We start from the raw sequence: 23302 nt of genomic DNA, 5'->3' as shown, positions 1-23302 counted from the left end.
CGAGAAAGGGGTAGAGAAGAGGGGCGTGTGGGAGGGGACAGGAGAAAAGAATAGTTACATTATTTCAGCCCCCAGCCCACTCCTGCTGCAGCCTGTCAATCCGCGGACCCCTTCCCGTGCTTCCATCAAAGGTCCCTCCCGGCGAGGTGCAAGGGCTGGGAGAAGGGCAGGTCCAGGAGGGAGAGTGGCCTCGCCTCCTCCTCGTCCTCGTCGGGGTCGTTGTCGCCCTCCTCCTCCTGCTCGGGGTCTGCCCGCGTCCGCCGCTGATGCTGTAGCGGCACAGGCGACGGCTGGTCGGCGTCCGGGTGCCTCCGGGGCTGGGGCTGCTCGGGCTGGTCCTCGGGCTGCTGCCTGCGGTCCAGCGAGGTCGCGACTCCGGGCTTCATGATCCTCCTCGTCCTCCTCTTCCTCGCCGGGGTCCGGCCTGAGCCCCCCCGTGTGCTGCCATGCAACCAGAGACGAGGTAGGCGTGGGGCGTATGGGCGGTGGGGGAGAGTGAGGAGGAGAAGGGGTGATAAAAATAAATATGTATGTGTGCGTGGATAAAATAATATTGAAGCAATAATTCGGCTCTCAAATATTCATGAAAGAGTGCATCTGGCGGATGGGGGCGGACGAGGGCGGCTGCCAGGTCGTCTGGTCGGCGGTGCCCGGCTCTCCCCTCTCCAAGGGCGGCCTTGGCCGGCTCTCGGCCCCCGCCCCCAGCCCGTCCCTCTCCCCGCGCTGGCTGCCTCCGGCTCGAAGTGGCCACCTCTCTTCGCTGATGCGACGAGGTGATGCTTGGGCGGCGGTGCCAGTTGAAAGAGGGGCAGCGAAGGCGGTGTGGCCGAGGGCGTCAGGTAGCCCGTGCGGGGCTCCGGCTTGGTCCCGGATCCTTCCCAGAACCGTACAGCAATCTGCCTCTTAGAAAAGCCGAAAGGAAAGCAAGTCAGATTCCAGGCTGCGGCCAGGTGTTGTCTTCCGCCGTTGCTCGGCACCCGCCGCCGCCGCTGTCGCCCTCCCCCACCCCCTCTGGCTCCGATCCCAAAGGGGTGGCGCTGGCGGGGAGGTGCCCGGGCGCTGGGTTGGCGGTCCGCGGACGGGGACGCGAGGCTCTCGGAGCCCCAGCTCGGCTCCCCGCGGCTGCTCGCTGCAGCCGCGGCTGCATTCAGCACCGAGGTGAGTGGACAGCTCCCACCCAGACCCCCGCGCGTCACGCTAGTGGGGGCCTGACGCACGCCGCGCGCGCCCGGGGATGGAGGAAGGAAAGGAGCGAGAAGGAGAGGGAGCCAGCGGAGCAGAAGAGAACTGTTCGAGGGAAGGGGATAGGGAGGGATCCTGAGGAAGGGAGGTAACCAGGAGAGGGAGGGATTTAGGAAAAGAGGGAGGAATGGGGTGGAGGGACGAGTAAAGGGAGAATGGCAGTTGGGACGCAAGGCAGTGACGCAGGCCGTTGGTCCAGCCGGATGGGATCAGGGTGGGCGATACTGTCTATGGGACTGTCTACCCACGGTATACTCTCGCCACAACACTCGTACACTGTCACGGGTGCCTCTTAGCCAGAGACCATTTCACTGTTCACACAAGATTTAAAGTAGGTGCCAGTCTGCAAGCTTTGGGAGAAACAAAGTTTCTGTTACTTCCACACCGAAGCTAGGATCCGATGAGCGCTGTCTTTTGGCACCAAGAAAGCATGTTCAAACCTTCGAGCAGGATATTAATATCAGTTTTGACAGTTTCTCCTTCTAGAAGTTAAACTCCACTGCACAGGTTGTTGTTTGGGGACAACTCTGATCCCTTGTGCCTAAATTGATGGCTTGTAGTAGGATAAATATTTGTTAAATGGCTTGTGGCTAGCATTACCACAGTCGTCATTACTCCAAAGCCAGTCCTTCCTCCGTTGCAAGCCCCAAGAATCCAGAGAAATACCACAGCCTCGTCCTAACCAATATCCCGCATTCCTGTACACTCTCTTAGCCAGGGGCAAGGAGTTAGTCAGAGTGGGTTTTAATTTCCTCTCCTTTTTCTGCTTCTGCATACGCATCATTTCTCCCTATCCACTTTAGCTTTAGTGAGCAAAAGAGTATCCTTAAATGTGAAGGGTTTGAACATGAAGGCAACTTAGGGTGGATTGTAGAAACACTCATTATTTACAACTGTAGACCAGATTTCTTTCTTGCCTTGCCTCATAAGTCTATTCTCACTACTTTCTTCTCCTCTCTTCCCTCTCTTCTGTCTCCTCTCGCTCTTCTCTCTTCCCTTATCCTTCTCTCTCTCTCTCCCCCTCCCTGTCAGGATCATAGATTTTGAGAAGACATTCGAATGAGTCATCAAGACAGCTGAGCTAATTATGACAATGCCTTTAGCACTATTGGGGCCATAGACATAGTAGCATGCAAAATCACCACATCAAAATATCACTGGCATAAAGTTCAGCCCAGTGAATCATAAGAAAACTACACTTGTGTTGGCATCTCCACCAATGACTCATTCCCATGAGCTCAAAGGAGCAAAGACCTGTATCTAGGTTTTGGTTAACCCAGCATGGCTACTTGGCTGAATCATACCCAGCATCTGATGTGGACACTGAAACCCTGTCCAAGAGATGTGCTTGAATAAGATGCTGATTCTTTAGATGACTCATAATAATACTTAGATTATCGATACCTGCATGAATCCTGCTTCGAAGAGAAGTTTATCAAAATCCTCTGTGTTCTGCACACTCGATTTGCCTCTGGTATCATGCAAATCACTCTATAAAAATTACTCCATTATATACCTGTCTCCCTTCATATGACTCAAAGCTCCTCGAATGAACCACTGTATTTATACCAGCGGCACGTAACACAAAACCTGAAGTCCAGTAGATGACCAGAAAAATGAATGAATGAATAAGGGACCCTTTGTTTTAGTGGGGCTACACAGTTCTCCCTTTCAGCCCAGACATATCATATAAATGCCCTCATAAATGCTCCATCTAATATTGATTTTAACATTTTATGCTCATGAAATGCCCGTTCTAGTTGTGTGGCACAAGTAAACTGGAGCAGGAGATAGAAGACACATCTCAGAGCAGATTCAGAGCCTGTGGGCGGCATTGCAGACATGGGCAATGGCCATATAAAGACTGTTTCTTCACCCTTCTGTGGAAAGGGGATATATTTCCATATACAGAAAACTTCTAAGGATGGGGGAAAACCAGTATGAGTGTCTTCAGAAAGCCTTAGAAACTTGAGACTGCTTAAAGAATCATGTAAACCCTAGAAAATACCTCACTGAGCTACATTCCCTTTAAGTTGAGCTACATTCCATTTAAGTTGGGGCTGAATCATGAGCCTCAAGAGTAAAAGCAGCTGTAAAGAAAATATTCAACCCATGAGTCTCTATTTAAAAATTTAAAAATATTTACCGAGCCAGTCATGGTGGTGCACACCTTTAATCCCAGCACTCGGGAGGCAGAGGTAGGAGGATCATCGTGAGTCGAAGCCATCCTGAGAATAATGAATTCCAGGTCAGCCCAAGCTAGAGTGAGACCCTACCTCGAAACACCAGAAAAAAAAAAAAAATTACTGAACACCAGTCATAGGTGAAGAATGGTGTTGAAAGATATGGAAACACAAAGTGAAATGGTTGGAACTGCGCGCTCAAGAGTTTCCCACTGTGAACATGTACGCAGTCATAGTGTAAACCATGACATGGTGAGTGGTATGAGGATATGAAAGTTTTAGGAGTGTGCAGAATAGAGAGGCGATACAGTTGACAGCAATTAGAGATGGAAAATGTCGGGGGAGGAGGAGATAGGTGCTGGAGCTCTGGAGAAGCCTTTTGCAAGCAATGGCATCTGAACAGAGTTAGGCCGTGACTAGTGGAGGGGAAGGAAGCGTACTCTTTTTTTTTTTTAATTTTTATTTTTAATTTTTTTTTCATTTATTTATTTGAGAGCGAGAGAGACAGAGAGAAAGACAGATAGAGGGAGAGAGAGAATGGGCGCGCCAGGGCTTCCAGCCTCTGCAAATGAACTCCAGACACGTGCGCCCCCTTGTACATCTGGCTAACATGGGACCTGGGGAACCGAGCCTCGAACCGGGGTCCTTAGGCTTCACAGGCAAGCGCTTAACCGCTGAGCCATCTCTCCAGCCCAGGAAGCGTACTCTTGGCAGTGGGCACGCCAACCACTCAGGCTCTTCCAGCTGGCTGAGCTGGAAGATGCTTGGGGGCAAATAGTAGAAGAAAAGGTAGAAAAGTAGACTTGAGCTAGATTACAGACGGTTTTAAATGCTGCTCTGTGAGATTTATTCATTGAGCAGGTACTTGTTTTAATGGTTTTAAAGATTTGGAGTTGAAGGTGAAGGGCAAAAATAAACTTTATCACTGAGCAGGTTAATTAACTGGATGGGATTTCATTGCTAACAGGTGTGGGGGGGGCAATCAATAATTTTCATTACATGCCAGAAAGTTTTCAGCTCCTTAATAGATTTATTCTTTTAAATGAGGTTGTTTCCAGATATATTTCAGTGCATACAGAGATGCGGTGATCATATGAATCAGAGAAAGAGCAGTGGAAAGAAAGGCTGCAAGGAAGAGTCTACAGAAGAAATATCAGGACACCTGGAAATTTAGAAGAGATTCATTATGGAGGCCGCTGTACTCCACTCTCCAAACATGGAGATTCCAGCCAACTATTCCTGTTACTTATTAGCCTAAGCGAAAGACAGAGAAGAATTTATAGACTTTTAAATTTTTTAGTTTATTTGTGTCTGTATGCTAACTTCTCTTACTGCTGCCCATCTGGTTTCTATGTAGGTAGCTGGGGAAATTGACATGGGCTATCAGGCTTTGAGCCTTTAACCACTGAGCAATCTTTCCAGCCTCAAGATTAAAAAATAAATAAAAATAGGAGCGCAGAAAGATTGGACAGCTCTGAGTATAAGATCACGCAGTAAAGTCTCAAGCAAGGGCTAGAATTCTTACATCCTCTAATCTTCATTATAATTTGCTTTTCTATATTTTCAGTGACCCCAATGACTCTCTTTAAATATATGGTCCCTTAAGAATAATTGTATAGTTTCTATTAGTATGCAAATTATTAATAGAGATCATATACTGGAGCAGGCACTTTCTTCACAGGTACTTAAAAGTGTCTTGGAATAGGCATTCTCACTGGGCATGTTGGTGTACACTTATAATCCCAGTACCTCAGAGGCTGAAGAGGAAGATCATGAGTTTAAGGCCAGCCAATGAAATCTTGTCAGAATGCAAGGAAGAAAGAGGAAAATAAAGGAAGGAAGAAAGGACGGAAGGACGGAAGGACGGAAGGAAGGAAGGAAGGAAGGAAGGAAGGAAGGAAGGAAGGAAGGAAAGATTGAGTCATATGTAGTGGTGTACTCCTTTAATCTCAGCACTCAGGACAGAAGTAAGAGGATTGCTGTAAATTCAAGGCCAGTCTGGGACTACATAGTGAATTCCAGATCACGCTAGACTAAAATGAGACTCTACCTCGAAAAACAAAAGAGAAAGTGGGCGGGGGTTGGGTGGGCCTGGAGAGATGGCACTTGCTTGCATAGCTTGTTTGCCTGGGTTCAGTTTCCCAGTATTCTTGTAATGCCATACACACAAAGTGGCACATGCATCTGGAGATTGTTTTCAGTGGCAAGAGGTCCTAATGTGCTCTCTCTCTCTCTCTCTAAAAACAATATATATATATGATTAAAGAGAGAGAGAAAGAAAGCGAGGGACAAAGAAATCCTTGGGTAGTGCATTGTTTACTTTATCCACCACTGTGACAAAACACCAGATAAAAGGAAGCTTAAGGCAGGAAGGGTTTATTTCACAGTTTTAGGGGGTACAGTCCATCATGGCATGGAAGGCACAGTGCCAGGAGCATGAGGCCAGAGGACCAAATTTCATCTACAGCCAGGAATTTGAGCAGGGAACAGCAAGTGGGGCTGAGGTGTAAAACATCAAGGCCCCCCTCAGCAAGTTTCCATAACCTTCCCAAACAGCACTGCCAGTCAAAAGATCAAATATTCAAGCATATAAGCCCGTGGGGGACACTGCATGTTCAAACCACAACAGATACGGTCCATGTGTATTGAAAAAGAATTTCTTGTGGAGCAACCCAAAAATGTGCATTTTGACAAGTATCCTTTTTAACAACAGCAATAAAAAAAAAATCCGAAGTGGTTTTCATTTTGAAAACCAGGCTCATTATATAGTCTAGTCTGGCCTTGAACTTACTCCTAGGAGAGCCTTAACTTTTTATCCACCTGCCTGAGCTCCCCCTCAAGTGCCAAGATTACAAGTGCAAACCATTATACCTGACTGAAAGTGATTTTTGGTCCTCAAAATTCATTAGGCTTTATTTTCCATCTTTGGCTTAAAGAAACTGAACCTAAAGCCACACAGCTGATGAACCCCAAAGGTAAGAGTCTGACAGAAGCATCCTGGAACCTGAATCTTTGATATTCTTACAACAATGTTGCTTTCCTTTAAATTTCTAGGTACCACATGGAATCCTTACACTGTTATTTGTCTATCATACTGTGTCCCAAGTGATAGTCCAAAATTCAGGCTAAGGCATGATAGGGAGCTTCTAGAAGATGTGTGTGGATGGACCCAGTGACCTGTTTTTAATAAATTGAACACAAGGGGAAAAGAGATGGAGTGTTGCTACAAAAACTGTGATTTCCATGTTACTTGTTCACTTCTCTGGCTCATCTCACCTGCTTACTCTGATGGAAACCAGATGCAGAGAATTCCATTTAGTGAGGAGCAGAGGCTATCCTCTAGTGAGGAACCAAGGCCCTTCACATAACAATTCATAAAGGGAGTCCTGCCAAACATTCACTATACGAGTGAGCTCGGAAATGGATCCATTCCCTCTTGTGCCTGAAAGGATGGCAGTGTTGGCCCACTCTTTGAGGAAGATGCTCACGAATGTGCCCGCACCGGGGCTCCAGCTCAGCCGGGCCTGAAGTCCCATCCTACAGAAACGACCAGACAGATGCAGTCATTTCAAGCCACCTGTCTCCTCACCATCTCTGTCCCTACCTGTAACACATGGAGAAGTCTGCCTCTCTACCAAAGTCCATTCTCAACAGAGAGAGGTCTGAACACTTCGGAAGAAAGACAGTTTTGAGACGCCTTCGTTGAACCTGAGGACATGGTGGAGACTCAGTCCTGAATAACTAAGAACTCATGAGAAAGAAATGTTGGTACCATTTTCTTCCACTTCTAGAATTAAAACCTCATGGGGACTTGTGGTTGTTGTTATTATGCTTATTTATTTCGATGCTATTAGCCTAGGTCAGTGATGTCATGTAATGTCCACCATCACCACAGTCATTACTCCAAGCCCAGTTCCCTTACCTAAGGATGATATAAATCCAAAGTTACATTGCAGCCTCATCTTAGCCAGTACCTCCAGCCTCCTCCCTACTCAAGCCTGTCACCGAGCCACAGATAAGAGGGGAATTGAAGTGGATTTTAATTTCCTGTCTTTTTTTTTTTTTTTTTTGCTCTTGCTCCATGTCCTCTTGCCCTATCCTTTGCAAGGAGTTCCTTCTGAACAGAAGTGTCCCTGGGGGTTGGAGAGATAGCTTAGCAGTTAAGGTGTTTGCCTGCAAAGCCAAAGGACCCAGGTTCGATTCTCCAGGACCCATGTAAGCCAGATGCACAAGGTGGTGCATGCATCTGGAGTTTGTTTAAAGTGGCCAGAGGCCCTGGTGCGCTCTCTCTCTCTCTCTCTCTCTCTCTCTCTCTCTCTCTCTCTCTGTCTCAAATAAAATAAAATAAAAAATAAAAAATAAATATCCCTGAATGGGTGTGGCTTACCAATTCTAGGGTAGTTTGTTACACAGCAAATTATAACTCATACATAAAAGCTCATTATATCAGTCACTATTTTCATGTTTTCTGTGTTGCAAAGTTCCCTACTCAGATCTCAGGTAGAGCTTGATCAATCATGAAGCAATGCAGCCACCAATGTGAGAGCTCAGTGGGCAGGAATGTGTTTCAGTATGCTTACTGGCTGAGCTGTGACTCATGAAATAGGACTACCATAGTGCTTGTTCAAAGTTCAGATTCCTGTATAGACTGTCACCTTCAGAGATTGAATTTGTATATATGAATTAGTATGTGCACTTTCCTCCAGATTCTTGGGTGGTGTTGAGACAGGTGGTACTTATCCACTTTGCAGAACATTGACTCTTAAAGACTAAACTCAAAGCTGGGATCCCACCTTCCACTTATCAGCTACCATAAGACTACAGCAGACATGCTGGGTGTGGTGGTACACACCTTTAACTCCAGCACTTAGGAGGCAGGAGAGAGAGAGAGAGAGAGAGAATACAGCAGAACTATCCACTCCCTGGACATGAGTTCACATTATCTTTGTATAACTTTGAATAACTTCCAAGTCATTATCAACAAGTGCAACATGGTGAAATGGAGATGGTGCCAAATAGAGACTCATTCCTTCACCACTGGAGCCCTATACCATTTCCAGGGATAGGTATCCAGTAGGAAACAAGACAGCCGAAGTCTTTCACACCTATAGAGTTTATAGCCTTGTGTGGAAAACAGACAAGTAAGCAATGATTAGAAAAAGCTGATTTCTTATGGCAGAAATGCTGTAAGGAAACTGAACAGAGTAATGGCTGGGAATGAGTCATCAACATGTGTGTTGATAGAAGAAAATAGATGGTGAGGACAAGGAAGCCATCCCTGCATTTAGACACAAAAGGGGAGAGGGAACTACTGATGTGAAGATCCGAGGCAAGGAGTTTCAACGGAGAAGTCAGCAAGCACAGGTGGGAATGGGGTGGTATGCTAGGGTTACAGAAAGAAGGCCAGTGGAAGGCAAAGGAATGAGAGGGAGGATGAGGGAGGATGAAATTTGAATGTAGCATGAGAATCCTGTGGAAAGTAATTTGACAACAGGGAAGGAGTTTGCACTGAAGTCTAAGTGAGGCACAGGGAGACACAGGGAGGCCATGAAGGATTGGAAGCAATGAATTTCTGTTTTTAAAATCTCACTTGGATGGCTTGAAGTGCAGTACTGTGGTATAGCTTCTGTCTAGAAGACCACTTGGTTTGTTGAGCAGGGAACAGGCCAGAAGTAGATTAAGAGTGGAAACATGTTGGCCATCTCTCAGCTATATGACTATAGAGATTGGCCTGTAACCAGGACCTCAGTTTCTTGATCTGTAAAACATTTACCTTGTGCCTTAATCTCTGGTTGTCAATTTGAAAGGATTTAGAATCACCATGGAAACAAATCTCTTGGCACATCTGTTAAGGAGTTTTTCAGAGTAGGAGCCACCCAGGTGTTGGTGGCGCCATCCCATGAGCTGGGTTCCTGGACAGTCTAAAAGGGAGAAAGTAGCTGATCATTCAATGTTCATCACTCTCTAATTTCTCTCTGTCGATGTGATGTTGTGAAGCCAGCTTTTTGATCCTGCCGTGCCTTCCTTGGCATAATGGACACTTCCCCTCAAAGGCATAGGCTGAGAGAAAATCCTTTCCTTCCTTAGGCTGCTTCTGGTCAGGTATTTTCTTCCAGCAGCCAGAAATTAACTGATACAGCTTGCTTGGAATGGTGGGGGGGGGGGGGGAGAAGAAACCTGTTTCTTTCTAGCATCAGCCTCCCATGAAATACACTGTGGTATCTTGAATCTGAGCCAAGCTCAAGTGTGAGTGGAAAAGAAGTTTCTGGTTTCCATCTCACCACATGGCATGGTCAGTTGATATCATCAGCTCAGTACATCCTCTTCTTTCCCAAGGCTCCTGACCGGGGCCTGAAGCCCCCCAGATGGCCCCTTCTCCCTGCCACCTCCCCATGTGCTGGGGTTTCTAGGTTGGGATGCTTCTCAAGGCCCAAAACTGGCCAGCTTGTTTCTGGCCAGCACCAGCCCTGATGCCCACCTCCTGTGCCCTATTTAGTCCTTTCTGAGCTCTTTTTCTGGGAAGGCAAATGGTATTATTAAATATTCAACATGCCTGCAATGAGACAGTGGACATGATAGACGGACCCTGCCTCTCAATTGTGCTGAGGAGGCAAGCTGCCTGCTCTGCCCGGCTTGGATGAAGGAGCCAGCTGATGCTTCCCCAGGCTCTTCTGATGTTTCCATTCCACAAGAGGTCCCACGGCGTGAAGGCATCTTTTTTTTTTTCTTTCACAAGGAGAAGCCCTCCATAGACCATGCCCTACTAACAACATATCTTTGAGTGACATGTGATAGTGCATGAAATTATAAGAGTCTGAGAAGGACGTGGACACATGCATGTGTAGCTTTTCATCAGAATGTGAGCTGTACTTACTTCAAGCTCCCCCAGCTCACAGGAGTACAGTGACATCCACATCCTACAGACTGTAACCATGTACACACAACCCACCCTAACAGAAGGCCCACTTAATGCAACGTTGCTTTAAAAAGAGCCCGTTTTAAATGGCTGCCTGGTGTGCACATGTAGATCGATACTGAGACAGATAGAAATATTGATTTCTAGATACTTACAGAACAATAATAAAACCTTGAATTTATATGCCCTCTTCTCCTGGGGAATTCACAGGATGTGTCTATTCTTCCTTGCACAGAGAGCACAAAATTTTATCTATGCACGAGATAGGAAGTAGAATTAACGTGGGCACAAAACCCTAGAACATTATAGTTTATGCACTTTATGTATTTTGAGTATTAGAATTCATAGTGTCCAATATAATGGAGTTTGGGCTTCTATATGACATAGTAAGAATTTGTGTTAAACTACACTTATGCATGCTATAGAACTATGACCTAAATAACATTACCTGGAGATTTTTTAAAATGTGTTTCCTATAATATTTATCATTTTATCTGTTTAGAAATAGTTATTGTGATAGAAAGCTACTACATAAATATTGGTTAAAAGCCCACTCAGCTATCACTTAAGATTGTTATAATCTATTGTATGTAAGTAAACACTTCAATATAAAAAGTAGTAAAATAGAGTCAGGTGTGGTCATGCATGCCTTTAACCCCAGCCCTCGGGAGGCAGAGGTAGGAGGATCACTGTGAGCTCGAGGCCACCCTGAGACTACATAGTGAATTCCAGGTCAGCCTGAGCTAAAGCAAGACTCTATCTATAAAAAATAAAAAGTAATAAAAAGCAGGCTGGGCATGGTGGTGCACACCTTTAATCCCAGCACTTGGGAGGCAGAGGTGGGAGGATTGCTCAGATTTTAAGGCCACCATGAGACTACATAGTGAATTCAAGGTCAGCCTGGGCTAGAATGAGACCCTACCTTGACAAATTAGAAAAAAAAAAAAAAACAAAAGTAATAAAAAGCCAAGTTGCTGGGCATGGTGGCTCACACCTTTATTTCCAGCACTCGGGAGGCAGAGGTAGGAGGATTGCCACAAGTTCGAGGCCACCCTGAGACTACATAGTGAATTCAAGGTCAGCCTGAGCTACAGTGAAACCCTACCTCAAAAAAAAAACAAGCAAACAAAAAACCAAAACAAAACAAAAGGTAAAGTAACGGGCTAAAATCTAGGCTGTAGTCTTGTAAACAAGACCAGGGTAATCAAGAGTATGGAGTACACAAAGCCCGGCTTAGAGCTCTGCTAGTGAGCATACAGTGGAGTGGTGAGTCTTGATTTTGATAATTCATGATTTTTGTCACCTTGGCCACCTCACTTAACTTCTCCATGCTGTTTCCTTGCCTACAAACAAAACAAGGCAGCTTCGCAGAACTGTATAAAGATTAAGTGGGGGAATGAATGTAAAGCACTTTGCATGGTGCCTGGCACATGACTCTCAGTACAGCCCGCTCGTTGCATGATGACCACAGCTGTCCTGACTCCTACTGCTGACGTCACCAGAGGCCACAGGATGCAGAGCATCACTGATGGGCCACAGCCTGTGCTACCCAGAACATCTGTAAGGGCAGGTGTTATTATATGTACTAAGAGATCTAACTCATGACATTTAATGTCCTGCTTGGCCAACTTTGTCCATGAACAGACAAACCATAAATTTCGGTTTGCTAACTCCACAGCAAGACATTGTGTTTTCTAACTTACTGAGCAAACAGTACAGCCTCTTCTCATTGCCGGTGGTCTTACTTTGACATGGAGTCATACTTCTTTTTTTTCTTAATTTAATTTAATTTGTTAAAGAGAGAGAGAGAGAGAATGGGCATGCCAGGGCCTCTGGCCACTGCAAATGAATTTCAGACACATGTGCCACCTTCTGCATCTCTCTTACATTGGGTCCTGGAGAATAAAACTGAGGTCCTTTGACTTTGCAGGCAAACACCTTAACAGCTAAGCCATCTTTCCAGCCCATAGTTCTTCTTTCCTAATGTAGAGACTCTACTTCCTGGGTCTGGCCCTGGCTCTGACCCTCCCAGAAAGTCTCTTTAGCAAACTCCCTTGTGCACATTGGAGAAACTGGCCAAAGTACTTATGTGGGGCATGTGGGTGGAGTGATGAGCGTGCCTTTGTGGGCGTGTGTGTGTGTGCCTGCACACGTGAGCTTGCATGCATATCTGCATTGTATATAAGAAGTAAAGCATGGGTTTGTATTTGGATCTTAGATATACTCTTGATTTCTCAGGGCCTTAGTTGCCTAATCTAGAAATTGGAATGGTTCGTTCCTATGCTGGAGGACTGTGGAAGAAGGGAAACGAAAGCGCACATACTGTGGTGGTATATATTGATTGTCAATTTAACAAGACCTGGGATCACCAATGACTGACTATGTGCATGAGGTTAGCCTCTGAGCATGTCTGTGAGGGATGATCTTGATTAGGCATAATTGATGTAGGAAGACCCACCTTAACTGTGGGTAGCATCATTCAGTAGGTTGAAGTCCTAGGTGGTATAAAAAGGAGAGAGCTGGCTGAGCACTGGCATCCATCACTCTGCTCCCTCTCTGGGGGCTAAATATGATTGGATCTGCTTCAAGCGGCTGCCACCATGCCTTCCCCACCATGATGAGCTGTAACTGGGAACCACATTCTGAAATAAACCCTTTCTCCTTTAAGCTGATTTTTTTTTACAAAATGTATTTATTTATTTATATATTATTTATTTGAGAGAAAATGAGATGGGGGAGAGACAGACAGAGAATGGGTACACCAGGGCCTCTTGCTACTGCAAATGAACTCAGGATGTACATGCCACTTTGTGCACCTGGCTTTTCTCAGCAAGGAGGAGGTAACTGATACACATAGGAAGTAAGAGCCGTGCACAACAAGGGACCTGAAGCATGGGTTGGGGTCCAGCGCTGAAGCTGTCACAAATTCCTTACGTAGAAGGTTCGCAGTCCTATTGGGTAGGATAATTTCTTTTTAACTAAAGAATTCCCAGGCCTCCTTGGGAAGTAACTGTTCTTGGGATTTGGTCCTAGCTAGGGCTGGCAAGATTTGTGGAATTTGCACATATTTGTGAAATTCTAACATATTATCTCTTATTGACAGACATAATAACTATAATAAACAGGGAAGCCTCTTAGTAAACAAATATAGTTGATAATAAAATGTAAACGTGATGCTAATTGGAGAATCTTCTCGTAGCTATTCCCAGTTTGGGGGCCCACATATACCTGCTCAGGAATATGGGCCGGCCTGGCCACTCTCTGTCCTCATCCATGGGTATCTCCACATGTGAACAACAGGTTTATATTTGTCAAATATTTGTTCCTCCAATAGAAAACATTATCTGTTTTTACTCAAGAAAAAGAGGTCATTTTAGCATGTCAGTTTCCTATGTAATCCCTTTAAGCTCCAGTTTCCTAGTAACCCCATGCAATTCATTACAAAGTGCTTTTAGATAACATGGATGCTGGCCTCATTATGGGCTCTTTCCAAACTTTAGACACAAAGACCTGACTTGCCCATCTTTGGGGTTTGAAAGTGACTATGACAGAGGACTGAAAGACAGAGGAAGCTGAAATTAATAAACAGTCTCAAACCAGCAAGTTGTCCTTATTGAACCAAGAAAGACACAAACCACACAGGGAGACAATGGGCCGAACAGAAGCTCTGTCAATTTTTTCATGGGCCTGTGGCTTGGTGCTTCTTTTCCAAAACAGACAGCATTGTCGTTTACACTTCCCTCAACACTGGCCTGCAGACTGTTTTCAGTGAGGGGGAGCCACCATCAGTTCCCTAGTCAAGAGCAAAACATCTCTGAGGCACTGTCCACTGACATTTTTCCAAAGATTACTCGCTTTTAAATTTTTCCTTATTGCTCTGGGAAGCAAAGGCAAGACAGGCATGATTGCCCACTCACCTTTCCTTAACTCCTTTCTTCCTAAATAGTAGTCATTTTCATGAGCGCTTTTTCATCTGCATCCTTTCCTCATCCTTTCAAGGTCATAATTTCCAAGAAGTCTCTCCTTTGATGAATAAGCAAGAAAGCACTATTCCCACATGGTTAGAGATGCTGACTAATGGTTCAAAAGAACTTGGTTTTCATTTTAGCTCCTTCATTGTTTCCAAGTAGGTCATACTTTGCTGTAGTAACAAATACCTCCAAGTTTTCCTTTGCTTAACACAAAAGCACTTTGCTTTTACACTAAGTCGGTGCAGCTCTAGGTGACTGCAGGGCAGTGGTCCTCATACAGCAGCTCAGCAATCCAAGTCACACTTACCTTGTGGCATCTTTGCTTCCACACATGCCCCCATGGCTACTGTGGCTCAGGAAGAAGGCATTAAACAGCACATGTCATCTCTGACATGTGTCAGCCAGAATACCTTATCACTTGAAGTCACAAGACATTGACGAAACTAGTCACAAGACTCCATCTGATTTCAAAAGGAGATGGGAAATATAGTTTTTCCATGTGTCCAGGAAGATGAAGATGAGAGATAATTGGTGAGCACTGGTATTCATTGCCATGGCTACTTATAAGCTACTTGATTTGGGGGCAAGTAACTTAGTTCCTTATCGATAAAATGAGAAAAGTAATGGTTTCCTCCCAATAGTTTGTTATGGAGATTAAAAGAGACCAAGCACATAAGTGTTGGCACAGTGTCTGGCACATTACAAGTGTGTCAGAGGTGGTACTATTATCTAATGTAGCATAGTTAACACCCTTTGTTACTTGCTGAGACACTAGGGAGAAGAAGATGGTAGGAATTGGAGGGCGAGGGGAAGAAGTCATCTTTAAATCTGTCCTTTTTTAAAATATATTTTTATTTATTTATTTATTTATTTGACAAAGAAAGAGGGAGAGAGAGAGAGAGAGAGAGAAGAGAGAATGAATGGGCACACCAGGGCCTCCAGCCACTGCAAACGAACTCCAGACACGTGTGCCCCCTTGTGCATCTGGCTATCGTGGGTCCTGGGGAATTGAACCTGGGTCCTTTGGCTTTGCAGGCAAATGCTTTAACCGCTAAGCCATCTCTCCAGCCCTAAATCTGTCCCCTTTAACTATTAGGCATTTCCAAAAGTGTAGGTCCTAAGGCAAAGGTACGAGCTGCTGTTCTTTAGGCCTATGAGGCACTGGGAGTGATCCATGTACATGGTGTCCTGACAGTCTAGCATGAATGAATCTTTCCTTGTCACCTGCTTGCTGTAGAGACATATGCTGTAGAAACAGCTACAATCAGAGACTTTATAAAAAAGGAACTGTTTACAGATGTGTTGGTAGGCATAAGGGAGCCAATGGAAAGTGCTGAGTCACCTAAGAAGGACCCATCAGGGCATTAATGCCACCTTTAGACCTGATGACAACAAAAGGAGTAAGTAATTTCTAGGGAAAGCATCCGACAGAAGTGTGAATCATAGTGGATCTAGTCACTACCAGACAAGTCAGGGAGGAGGAAGGATGAATAAATATCCCAATGTCTCCATCCTCTCTCCTCTCTTCTTTTCATCCTTATAGGCCAAACCCAGCTGAAGCCAGGGGACCATTGGGCTAGAGTCTCTAGGTCATAAAGATGAGTTTCCAAGGCAGGGAAGCCATCTGAGTTGGGGACAATGAGGACACCTGTACCTCAGTGTGTGCTCTCTCTCTCTCTCTCTCTCTCTCTCTCTCTCTCTCTCTCTCTCCACTCTTAGCTGCCTCCTCCTCTTCTCATCTGCTTCTGATTCTTCTTCTCTAGATCAAGTGAGCATCTCCAAGGATGAAAGGTGCTGTCCAGAGAGAGGGACTTAAAACCATAGTACAATACTGCCTTATGGAATGAGCACATTCTGGAGGGCTCCCACTGGCCTCCCATCACTGCCCCCTGTCACATGGTTCTTGTGCATAGGCTCTCCATGAGAAGACAGAGCTCTTGTTGTTGCTGTTTTCTGCCTAGTGTCTGTTCTTTTCACGTTGATTACTATTTAAGCCATCACCCTTTCTTTCCTCTCAGGTCATGTGCTGTAGGTAGAGTTGACTCCAGCCTGGCTTCCATGTGGAACATGCTGCCTTATAAGCTTATAGCGAACATTGCATCCCATTTTCCTACACACAGTTATTTGTTTAGAGGTGGACATGTGGTGCAGTCACATCAGATTTTATGTCTATAGCCATATCACCTTGAACCTGCCAGATCTTGTCAGACTTTATATCATAAAATACAGGATCTAGCTGGAAATGCTGGGAAAAACCAACTTTTCCTCAGGTAAGAAGACATTATGGCCAATTGACCCTCCAACACCCATTCTGTCCTAAGTGATGGCAGTGGTTTGAATATAAAATGTCCCCAAAAGCCTCATGTGTTTATGAGTAAGTCTCATACTTAATTCCCAACCTTTGAAAGGCGAAGCTTTGGCTGAGGAAATGTTTCACTGGAGGCAGGCTTTGAGATGCATTTATAAGTCCAGTCTACTGTGTGTTCAGAGCTAGTTACTCAGACAACTTCCTTCTGTGACAAGATGTGTTGCCCAGCTGCCTGCTCTGTCATGCTTCTATTTGCCAAGGTGAAGCTTCCTCTTAAACTGTAAGCCTAAATAGACCTTTTCTTCCCATCGGCTGTTTCTGATCAAGTGTTTTGTCCCAACGAGAAGGTAACTGCTATAGTGACTAGCCAAGCTACAGACATTTGGAGCAAGACTGTTGTCTAGAGCAGGTCGGAAGGTTTTATATTGTAAAATGCTTAGCAATACCCCTGCCCTCTGACCACTAGATGCCAATAACACTCCCCTGTTACAAAGTTGTGACAATAAAAAAAAAGTCTCTGGAGCCAGGTGAGGTGGTGCACACTTTTAAAAATCCCAGCACTGGGAGGCAAAGGTAGGAGGATCGCTGTGAGTTTGAGGCCACCCTGAGACTATGTAGTAAATCCCAGGTCAGCCTGGGCTAGAGTGAGACCCGACCTCAGAAAACAGTCTCTGGGGTTGGAGAAATTTCTCAGTGGTTAAGGTACTTGCCTGCAAAGCCTAATGACCTTTGTTCAATTCCCCAGTACTCATATAAGCCAGATGCACAAAGTGGTGCATGCATCTGGAGTTTGTTTACACTGTCTGGAGGTCCTGATGCAACCATATACTTTCTTTCTCATTCTCTCTCTCTCTCTCTCTGTATTTATCTGCTTGTAAATAAATAAATGTCTTTTACAAAATGTTGCTCTGGAGAGATGGTTTAGCAATTAAGGTACTTGCCTGTGAAGTCTAAGGACCCAGGTTCAATTCTCCAGGTCCCATGTAAGCCATATGCACAAGGTGCTGATGTGTCTGGAGTTCATTTGCAGTGGCTAGAGGCCCTGGCACACCCATTCTCTCCCCACTCCCTCTCTCTGTCTCTAATAAATTTAAAAAAAAAATCTCTGATATTCTCATATTGTCCCATTAGGGCACTAGCAAATCCTCCTTTATCAAAAAAACCCACTCATCTAAGCTAACCATGGAAACTGTATCCTCCATATCAGTGGTTGGTTGAGGGGTGGACATGAAATGCCACATGCTAGAAGTATTGTTTCCTTCTTTCTGAAGAGAAACTGAGGAAGAGGTGCTTCTCTTCTTTTCTGGCATGTTTCAGAGTCTGGTTTTGACACTTGGAATTTCAACTGCCATTGTGTGGCCACAAGAGAAGCTATGATAAAAGAGGTGACGGTGACCATGATGGGTGAAAAATACCAGCACCTTGACAACATCCATGAGGCGCAGGGTGAGCCAGCCTGGATTACACTCCATCTTTGAATTCTATGTTGTATGATGTGACGAAAAAAAAAATTGAATCATATTCTCTGTTATTTGCAGCTCGGATTGTCCCAACTGACGTAGACTTCACCATAGCTGTGCGTAGCCCTGGGAGCTCATCACAAAGCACGCTTCCTCCTACAACACGGAGAAATGCAGCGGATGCCGAGCTGAGGACAGAGGAGAACCTGAGTGATGATGGCCCCGCTCTATGGAACAATACATGTTCTTTGTTTGGCTTTAGTCTGTTGGAGTTAGGGTGTCTGTGACAACAAACCAAAAGTGATCTAACTGGTACAGATGGCACAGGAAGAAAGCCTCCAGCAAGAGAGTCGTTCGTTCTCAGAACAGACAGGAGATATGAGCACTTCGGTTGCCGGTCCGGTCAAATTAATGAAAACCTGTTGGCTGAATCTATACCAGCAAACAAAGTGGAATGAGGCCCTCCGCAGCCCCCTCTCTGCCTTTCCCAGATATAACAAACTACTTTTTTCAAGAATATGAATCAAATTAAGGAAAGCATGTGTCTTTGAGTCTGGACATATCATAATTTCAAACTTTACTGAATCATTATATACACTGCCTAGAAGACATTTGCAAATTAGATAGTATTATAGGACTGGAGGGATGGCTTAGTGGTTAAGGCGCTTGCCTGTGAAGCCTAAGGACCCAGGTTCGATTTCCCAGTACCCATGTAAGTCAAATACATATGGTGGCACATGCATCTGGAGTTCGTTTTCAGTGGCTAGAGGCCCTGGTGCTCCCATTCTCTCTCTCATAACTAAATAAATAAAATATTAGATATATTGTATCTAAATAATAAAGAGTTAAAAGGAATTTAGGTAACTGCTATCCAAATTTCTCATTTACAGATAAGGAAATTGAGACCTAGAGAGCAGAAGTGATTTTTTAAGGTCATGTAGATGCTGAGTGGCAGAGCCAGGGTCAGTAGCCGCATCTCCTGACTGTTCTGTCCTTGCCCAGGCTGTCTTAGCTCCCCTGCATGATAATCAATTTCTTTTTTTCTGAATGGTTCATACTGACTGAGGAATTGTCCTGATCTGCTAGAAGTTCCTCTCCCAGCACCCAGATCTTGCTGGGGCATATATGATTTTAATATTATTTATTTATTTATTTATTTATTTATTTATTTATTTATTTATGAGAGAAAAAGAGGCAGTGAGACAGACAGAGAGAGAGAGAGAGAGAGAGAGAGAATGGGCGCACCAGAGCCTCCAGCCACTGCAAACAAACTCCAGACACCTGCGCCTCTTGTGCATCTGGCTTATATGGGTCCTGGAGAGTTGAACTGGGATCCTTTGGCTTTGCAGGCAAACAACTTAACTGCCAAGCCATCTCTCCAGCCCCACATATATGATTTTAAATCTCCCAGGAGCTGCTGGATTTGCATCCCGGGGAGGCTGTGCAATTAGCAGGAGCATCCTTCTCTTCTGGGGCATGTGGCTAGTCCAGAGAGGCAGCCCACTCCTCTTTAGGCTGAGGTGAGCAGCAGGACGCAGGAGGCCCGAATAGCCACAGAAGTCACAAGGGGAGCATAGCCGCCCAGTGGCAGGAGGCATGGTATCTTTGTGCCACCACAATATTCAACCCACATTTAAAGCTGGCACAAAGGCGGAGTGGGAGGGCGTCTGTGATTTGATGGATTCTCGGAGGCTCTGCCTACCTAAAAATATCTCCACTGCCCACCTGCCTAGGACAGCCTCCTTTCTTACCAGGCGTGTAATTCCTACCATTTGACTTGCTGAGGTCTTAGGTGACAAAGAACGGGGCAATGTTTCCCAGCAGGTCACCATTAAAGCAGGTTCTCTGGGAGTGGAAGCAGGAGCCCTTGAGTGTGCCCCTTTTAGCACAAAAAGCTAATATTGCCGGAGGCTCAGAACAGACTGTAGTGGCCTGCTTTACAATTTTGCTTCCTACTGGGACACAAGTCACTCAATTCATTCATGCTCATAAGACCAGGGCCTTCAAGAAATTAGGTGGCAGGCTCTAAAGAGAATAAGATAATGGGCTGGGGAAAAGATAATGCACCTGATTCTACATTTCCTGTGCAGACACATTTAGGTTTGTCTCTTTCCACAGTGGGACTCTGGGTTCACAGTGGAGAGCTTTCTACATACGATGGGGTCAGCATGGCATCAGAGCATCCCCAGAGCTTGGCAGACCCCTTTAAGTGTTGTTGCTTCTCCCCAAGTTTTCCCTACTTCTTCTCCCTCTTTGGCTAATTCCAGAGGAAAATACAAAAATCCAGATCTGTCAGGTTCTTGTGTGTTATAAAGAAGCAGAAGGATGAAACATTGAGGGAGCATGGGAGATTCATGACCCTGTTGATTAGTTTTGTCCACCCCATTGGGACAGGTGTGAGCCTTGGCTCTGTTGTCAGAGACTGGGGCAAAGAGGAGAGATGGACAGGGTTGGTCAGAGGGGAACAGTTGCTGACAGAAAGGGCCTGCCAGGCAGTGAAGTGATTAATGATCTCGGTTTTGGAGAGTAGACAATGGCCAGAGGAGGGAAGGACAGTGTTGATCAGGTGGGGGAATTGTGCTAAGAATTTATCAGCTCTGGTGTGAAGGGAGGGCTGTATGAACATGTAGGATGATAGTTGCTATAGGACTGTCAACTGGAATCAGGGTGGGGTACCTTGATTTTGGTCAGGTCATCCATTCATCAATTTATTAACAAGATGCCCATGGATAAGACTGTACAGCCCAGCTGAAGAGACTGATTAATGGAAAGTCATTCTGCGATTGTCTTATCTGAGCGAGACATACCTTGGTGGTGGGAGGAGGTAGAGGACTCGCCCTTGAAGCAAATGGATAGTCTCACTGTCAATCATCCTGGCAAGAATTTAATTCAGAGGAAGTGTAGGTCATCTCTTCAGTTGGCACCCCAAGGCCAAGAGAAGCCTGTGATATATCCAGTATGACTGCTCACTGGAGCAACAGGAAGGCTGTCTTTTGTCAAGCTTAGGCAGGTTGGGAGCCAGGCAAGGAATCAGATTTTAAGGAAGAACCTGATGTCGGGCTGTGGGTTTGTTGATGCTCAGTGTTCGTCACTTCCTTCTCTTAACTCCAGACTTAGAAAAAAGGAAAAAACAACACTCTTTGCCATTTACAGCTGAGCCACAGTGACACAGTCATGGCTGAGAGAAGAGATGACACCTGCTCAGGACCGAGCAGCAGAGCAGTGAGCAGCAACTGCTCCCTGGAGGCCAAAGCAGAGTTGACAGTAACTGTGGGACAGCACGGATGTCAGGCTCAATGGATATGACAGTGGCCAGCTGGAGATAAAAATGGATTGAAATCACACCATGAGCTCGCTCCCAGCCACACGTCACACAGCACTCTGGGCAAGCTCTCTGAAACGGGATGAGGCTCTGAGAGGGCAAGGGTCTTAGCTGGGGTCATTGTGATTTGAGGGGCTTTCTCCTAGTCATCAAGCATGTCCCAAGTGGCCTGGCATTACGTTGAACTTAGATAAGTTACACCTCATCTTGATCCCTCCCTTTAGGGACCTTGCCCTGTAAGCGACTTTTCCTTGTCCATACAGGTGTCTGGAGCCACAGGCCCCTGAGTCCTGGGTTCAGAAATACAGCTGGCTTTCCTGTGCACTGTTGACCTTACTGAGCCCATGGCTGGAGGCTAAGAGCTAGAAGTTTGAAAGGTTCAAGTGTATCTGACTAAATACTCTGGTTTCATAGACTTACAAATATTTACTTAGGAGGATCTGATGGGGTAAGAAGGTGTCCAAAGCTGTCCCGTGGTAAAGGGGACCTTTCTTGCAAGTTTATATCCAAGTGTCACCCTCACTCAGAGGAGAGGCTGGTATGTGCAAATGTGAAAAATCTCCCCTGAGGGCTCATGTGCTGAAGGCTCAGTCCCTGGATAAAAGTGTTATTCAGAGGCAAAAGGCTTTAATTTTGTCAATAGATGAAGCCATTGCTGAATTCAGACCTGAATGGGCTATGAGGTGGTGCTGTCTTCCAGGGGGAAATAGGTTGCTGGGGCGTGTCTTTGAAGAATATTGTAGCTGTTATCTTCTCATTGCTGGATAAAATACCAACCAGAAGCAGCTGATAGGAGGAGAAGGCTTATTTCAGCTCGCTGTTTCAAGGGGAAGTTTCATCACGGCGGGGAAAGCACAGAAGGACCAGACAGCAGAGTGCCGCATCTTGGCACATCAGCTAGGAGGAAGTAGCACGAGTGACCTGAGCCAGCACTAACAGGGGGCTGAGTAACTCCCACCCGTGCCCCAGGGATACACCTCCTCCAGCAAGGCTTCGTCTCCCAAAGGCTTCACTGCCAGGGGTCAAGTATTAAGCACAAACACATGAGGTTACGGGGGATGCTCCCCACTCAAACTACAAGAGCTTCTCCTCGGAGCCTGCCGACGTCTGCTTCCGGACTGCCATGAGGCAAGCTCCTTCGGTCTACCACAAGGCTCCCCACCATGATGTTCTACCTCATTAGGCATGAGCCCAGAAGCAGGGCAGCCGAGTGACCACGATTGGAAACCTCTAAAACTGTGAGCCAAAACAGACCTTTCCTTTCTTAAGTCGATCTTCTCTGGTGCCCTGTCACAGAAATGATGACTGACGTTGAGTGTGAGAAAAGGAGGTGATCCTGGTGGCTAAAATTTCAGCTCAGACAACCAGGATTCAAGTCTCACTTCTGGCTGTGACCATAGGCATGTTACTACACCTTGCAAAGTCTCTCCTGTCTGGTCTGTAAGAAGGACAGTAGTGACATGTACGCCCAGGAAACCAGGATTTAGTGAGGAAGAACAGCGTCGAAGGCTTAGCCCCATGCATGGTACATTGACAGTGTTTGATGTGGGCCTGGGGAGATGGCTCAGTCAGCAAAGTGCTTGACAGAGAAGCATGAGGATCTTCAGCTCCTGTGTAACATGGTGTGCGCCCAAAATCCCAGCACTGGGAAGGCAGAGACTGGGGATCTCTGGGACTTGCTGACCAGCTAATTTAGCTGAATTGGTGCGATCCAGTTTCAATAAGAGACCCTGTCTCAAAAAAATGAGGTGGGGCTGGAGAGATGGCTTAGCGGTTAAGCGCTTGCCTGTGAAGCCTAAGGACCCCGGTTCAAGGCTCGGTTCCCCAGGTCCCACGTTAGCCAGATGCACAAGGGGGCGCGTCTGGAGTTTGTTTGCAGAGCCTGGAGGCCCTGGTGCGC

General features: G+C 45.8%; 2 protein-coding genes across 3 annotated transcripts in view; one reads left to right on the top strand and one right to left on the bottom strand.

The window, feature by feature from the left end:
• Positions 1-1030, bottom strand: part of Marchf4 (membrane associated ring-CH-type finger 4) — a 138714-nt gene extending 137684 nt beyond the window's left edge. Inside the window, exon 1 of the mRNA XM_045148485.1 lies at positions 59-1030. Within this exon, the coding sequence (XP_045004420.1) occupies positions 59-126 (68 nt within the window). The 5' untranslated portion in view covers positions 127-1030. The remainder of the gene's footprint in view (positions 1-58) is intronic.
• On the top strand, positions 751-18798 carry LOC123460290. 2 transcript variants are annotated; one of them, XM_045148486.1, is made up of 3 exons: positions 751-1158; positions 17938-18066; positions 18159-18798. In XM_045148486.1, the coding sequence occupies exons 1-3, from the start codon at positions 777-779 to the stop codon at positions 18365-18367; spliced, it is 720 nt and encodes a 239-aa protein (XP_045004421.1). In that variant the 5' UTR covers positions 751-776; the 3' UTR covers positions 18368-18798. The 2 variants fall into 2 exon arrangements, 1 of the variants encoding a protein (XP_045004421.1); XR_006636873.1 differs by lacking the exons at positions 17938-18066; positions 18159-18798 and adding an exon at positions 6480-7462 and having other exon boundaries at positions 1043-1158.
• The last annotated feature ends 4504 nt before the right edge of the window (positions 18799-23302 follow it).

The sequence above is a fragment of the Jaculus jaculus genome, chromosome 4 (genome assembly GCF_020740685.1).
Source record: "Jaculus jaculus isolate mJacJac1 chromosome 4, mJacJac1.mat.Y.cur, whole genome shotgun sequence".
NCBI classification, from domain to species: domain Eukaryota; kingdom Metazoa; phylum Chordata; class Mammalia; order Rodentia; family Dipodidae; genus Jaculus; species Jaculus jaculus.
Note: the sequence above shows the minus strand (reverse complement) of the source record. Positions and strands in the feature narration are given on the sequence as shown.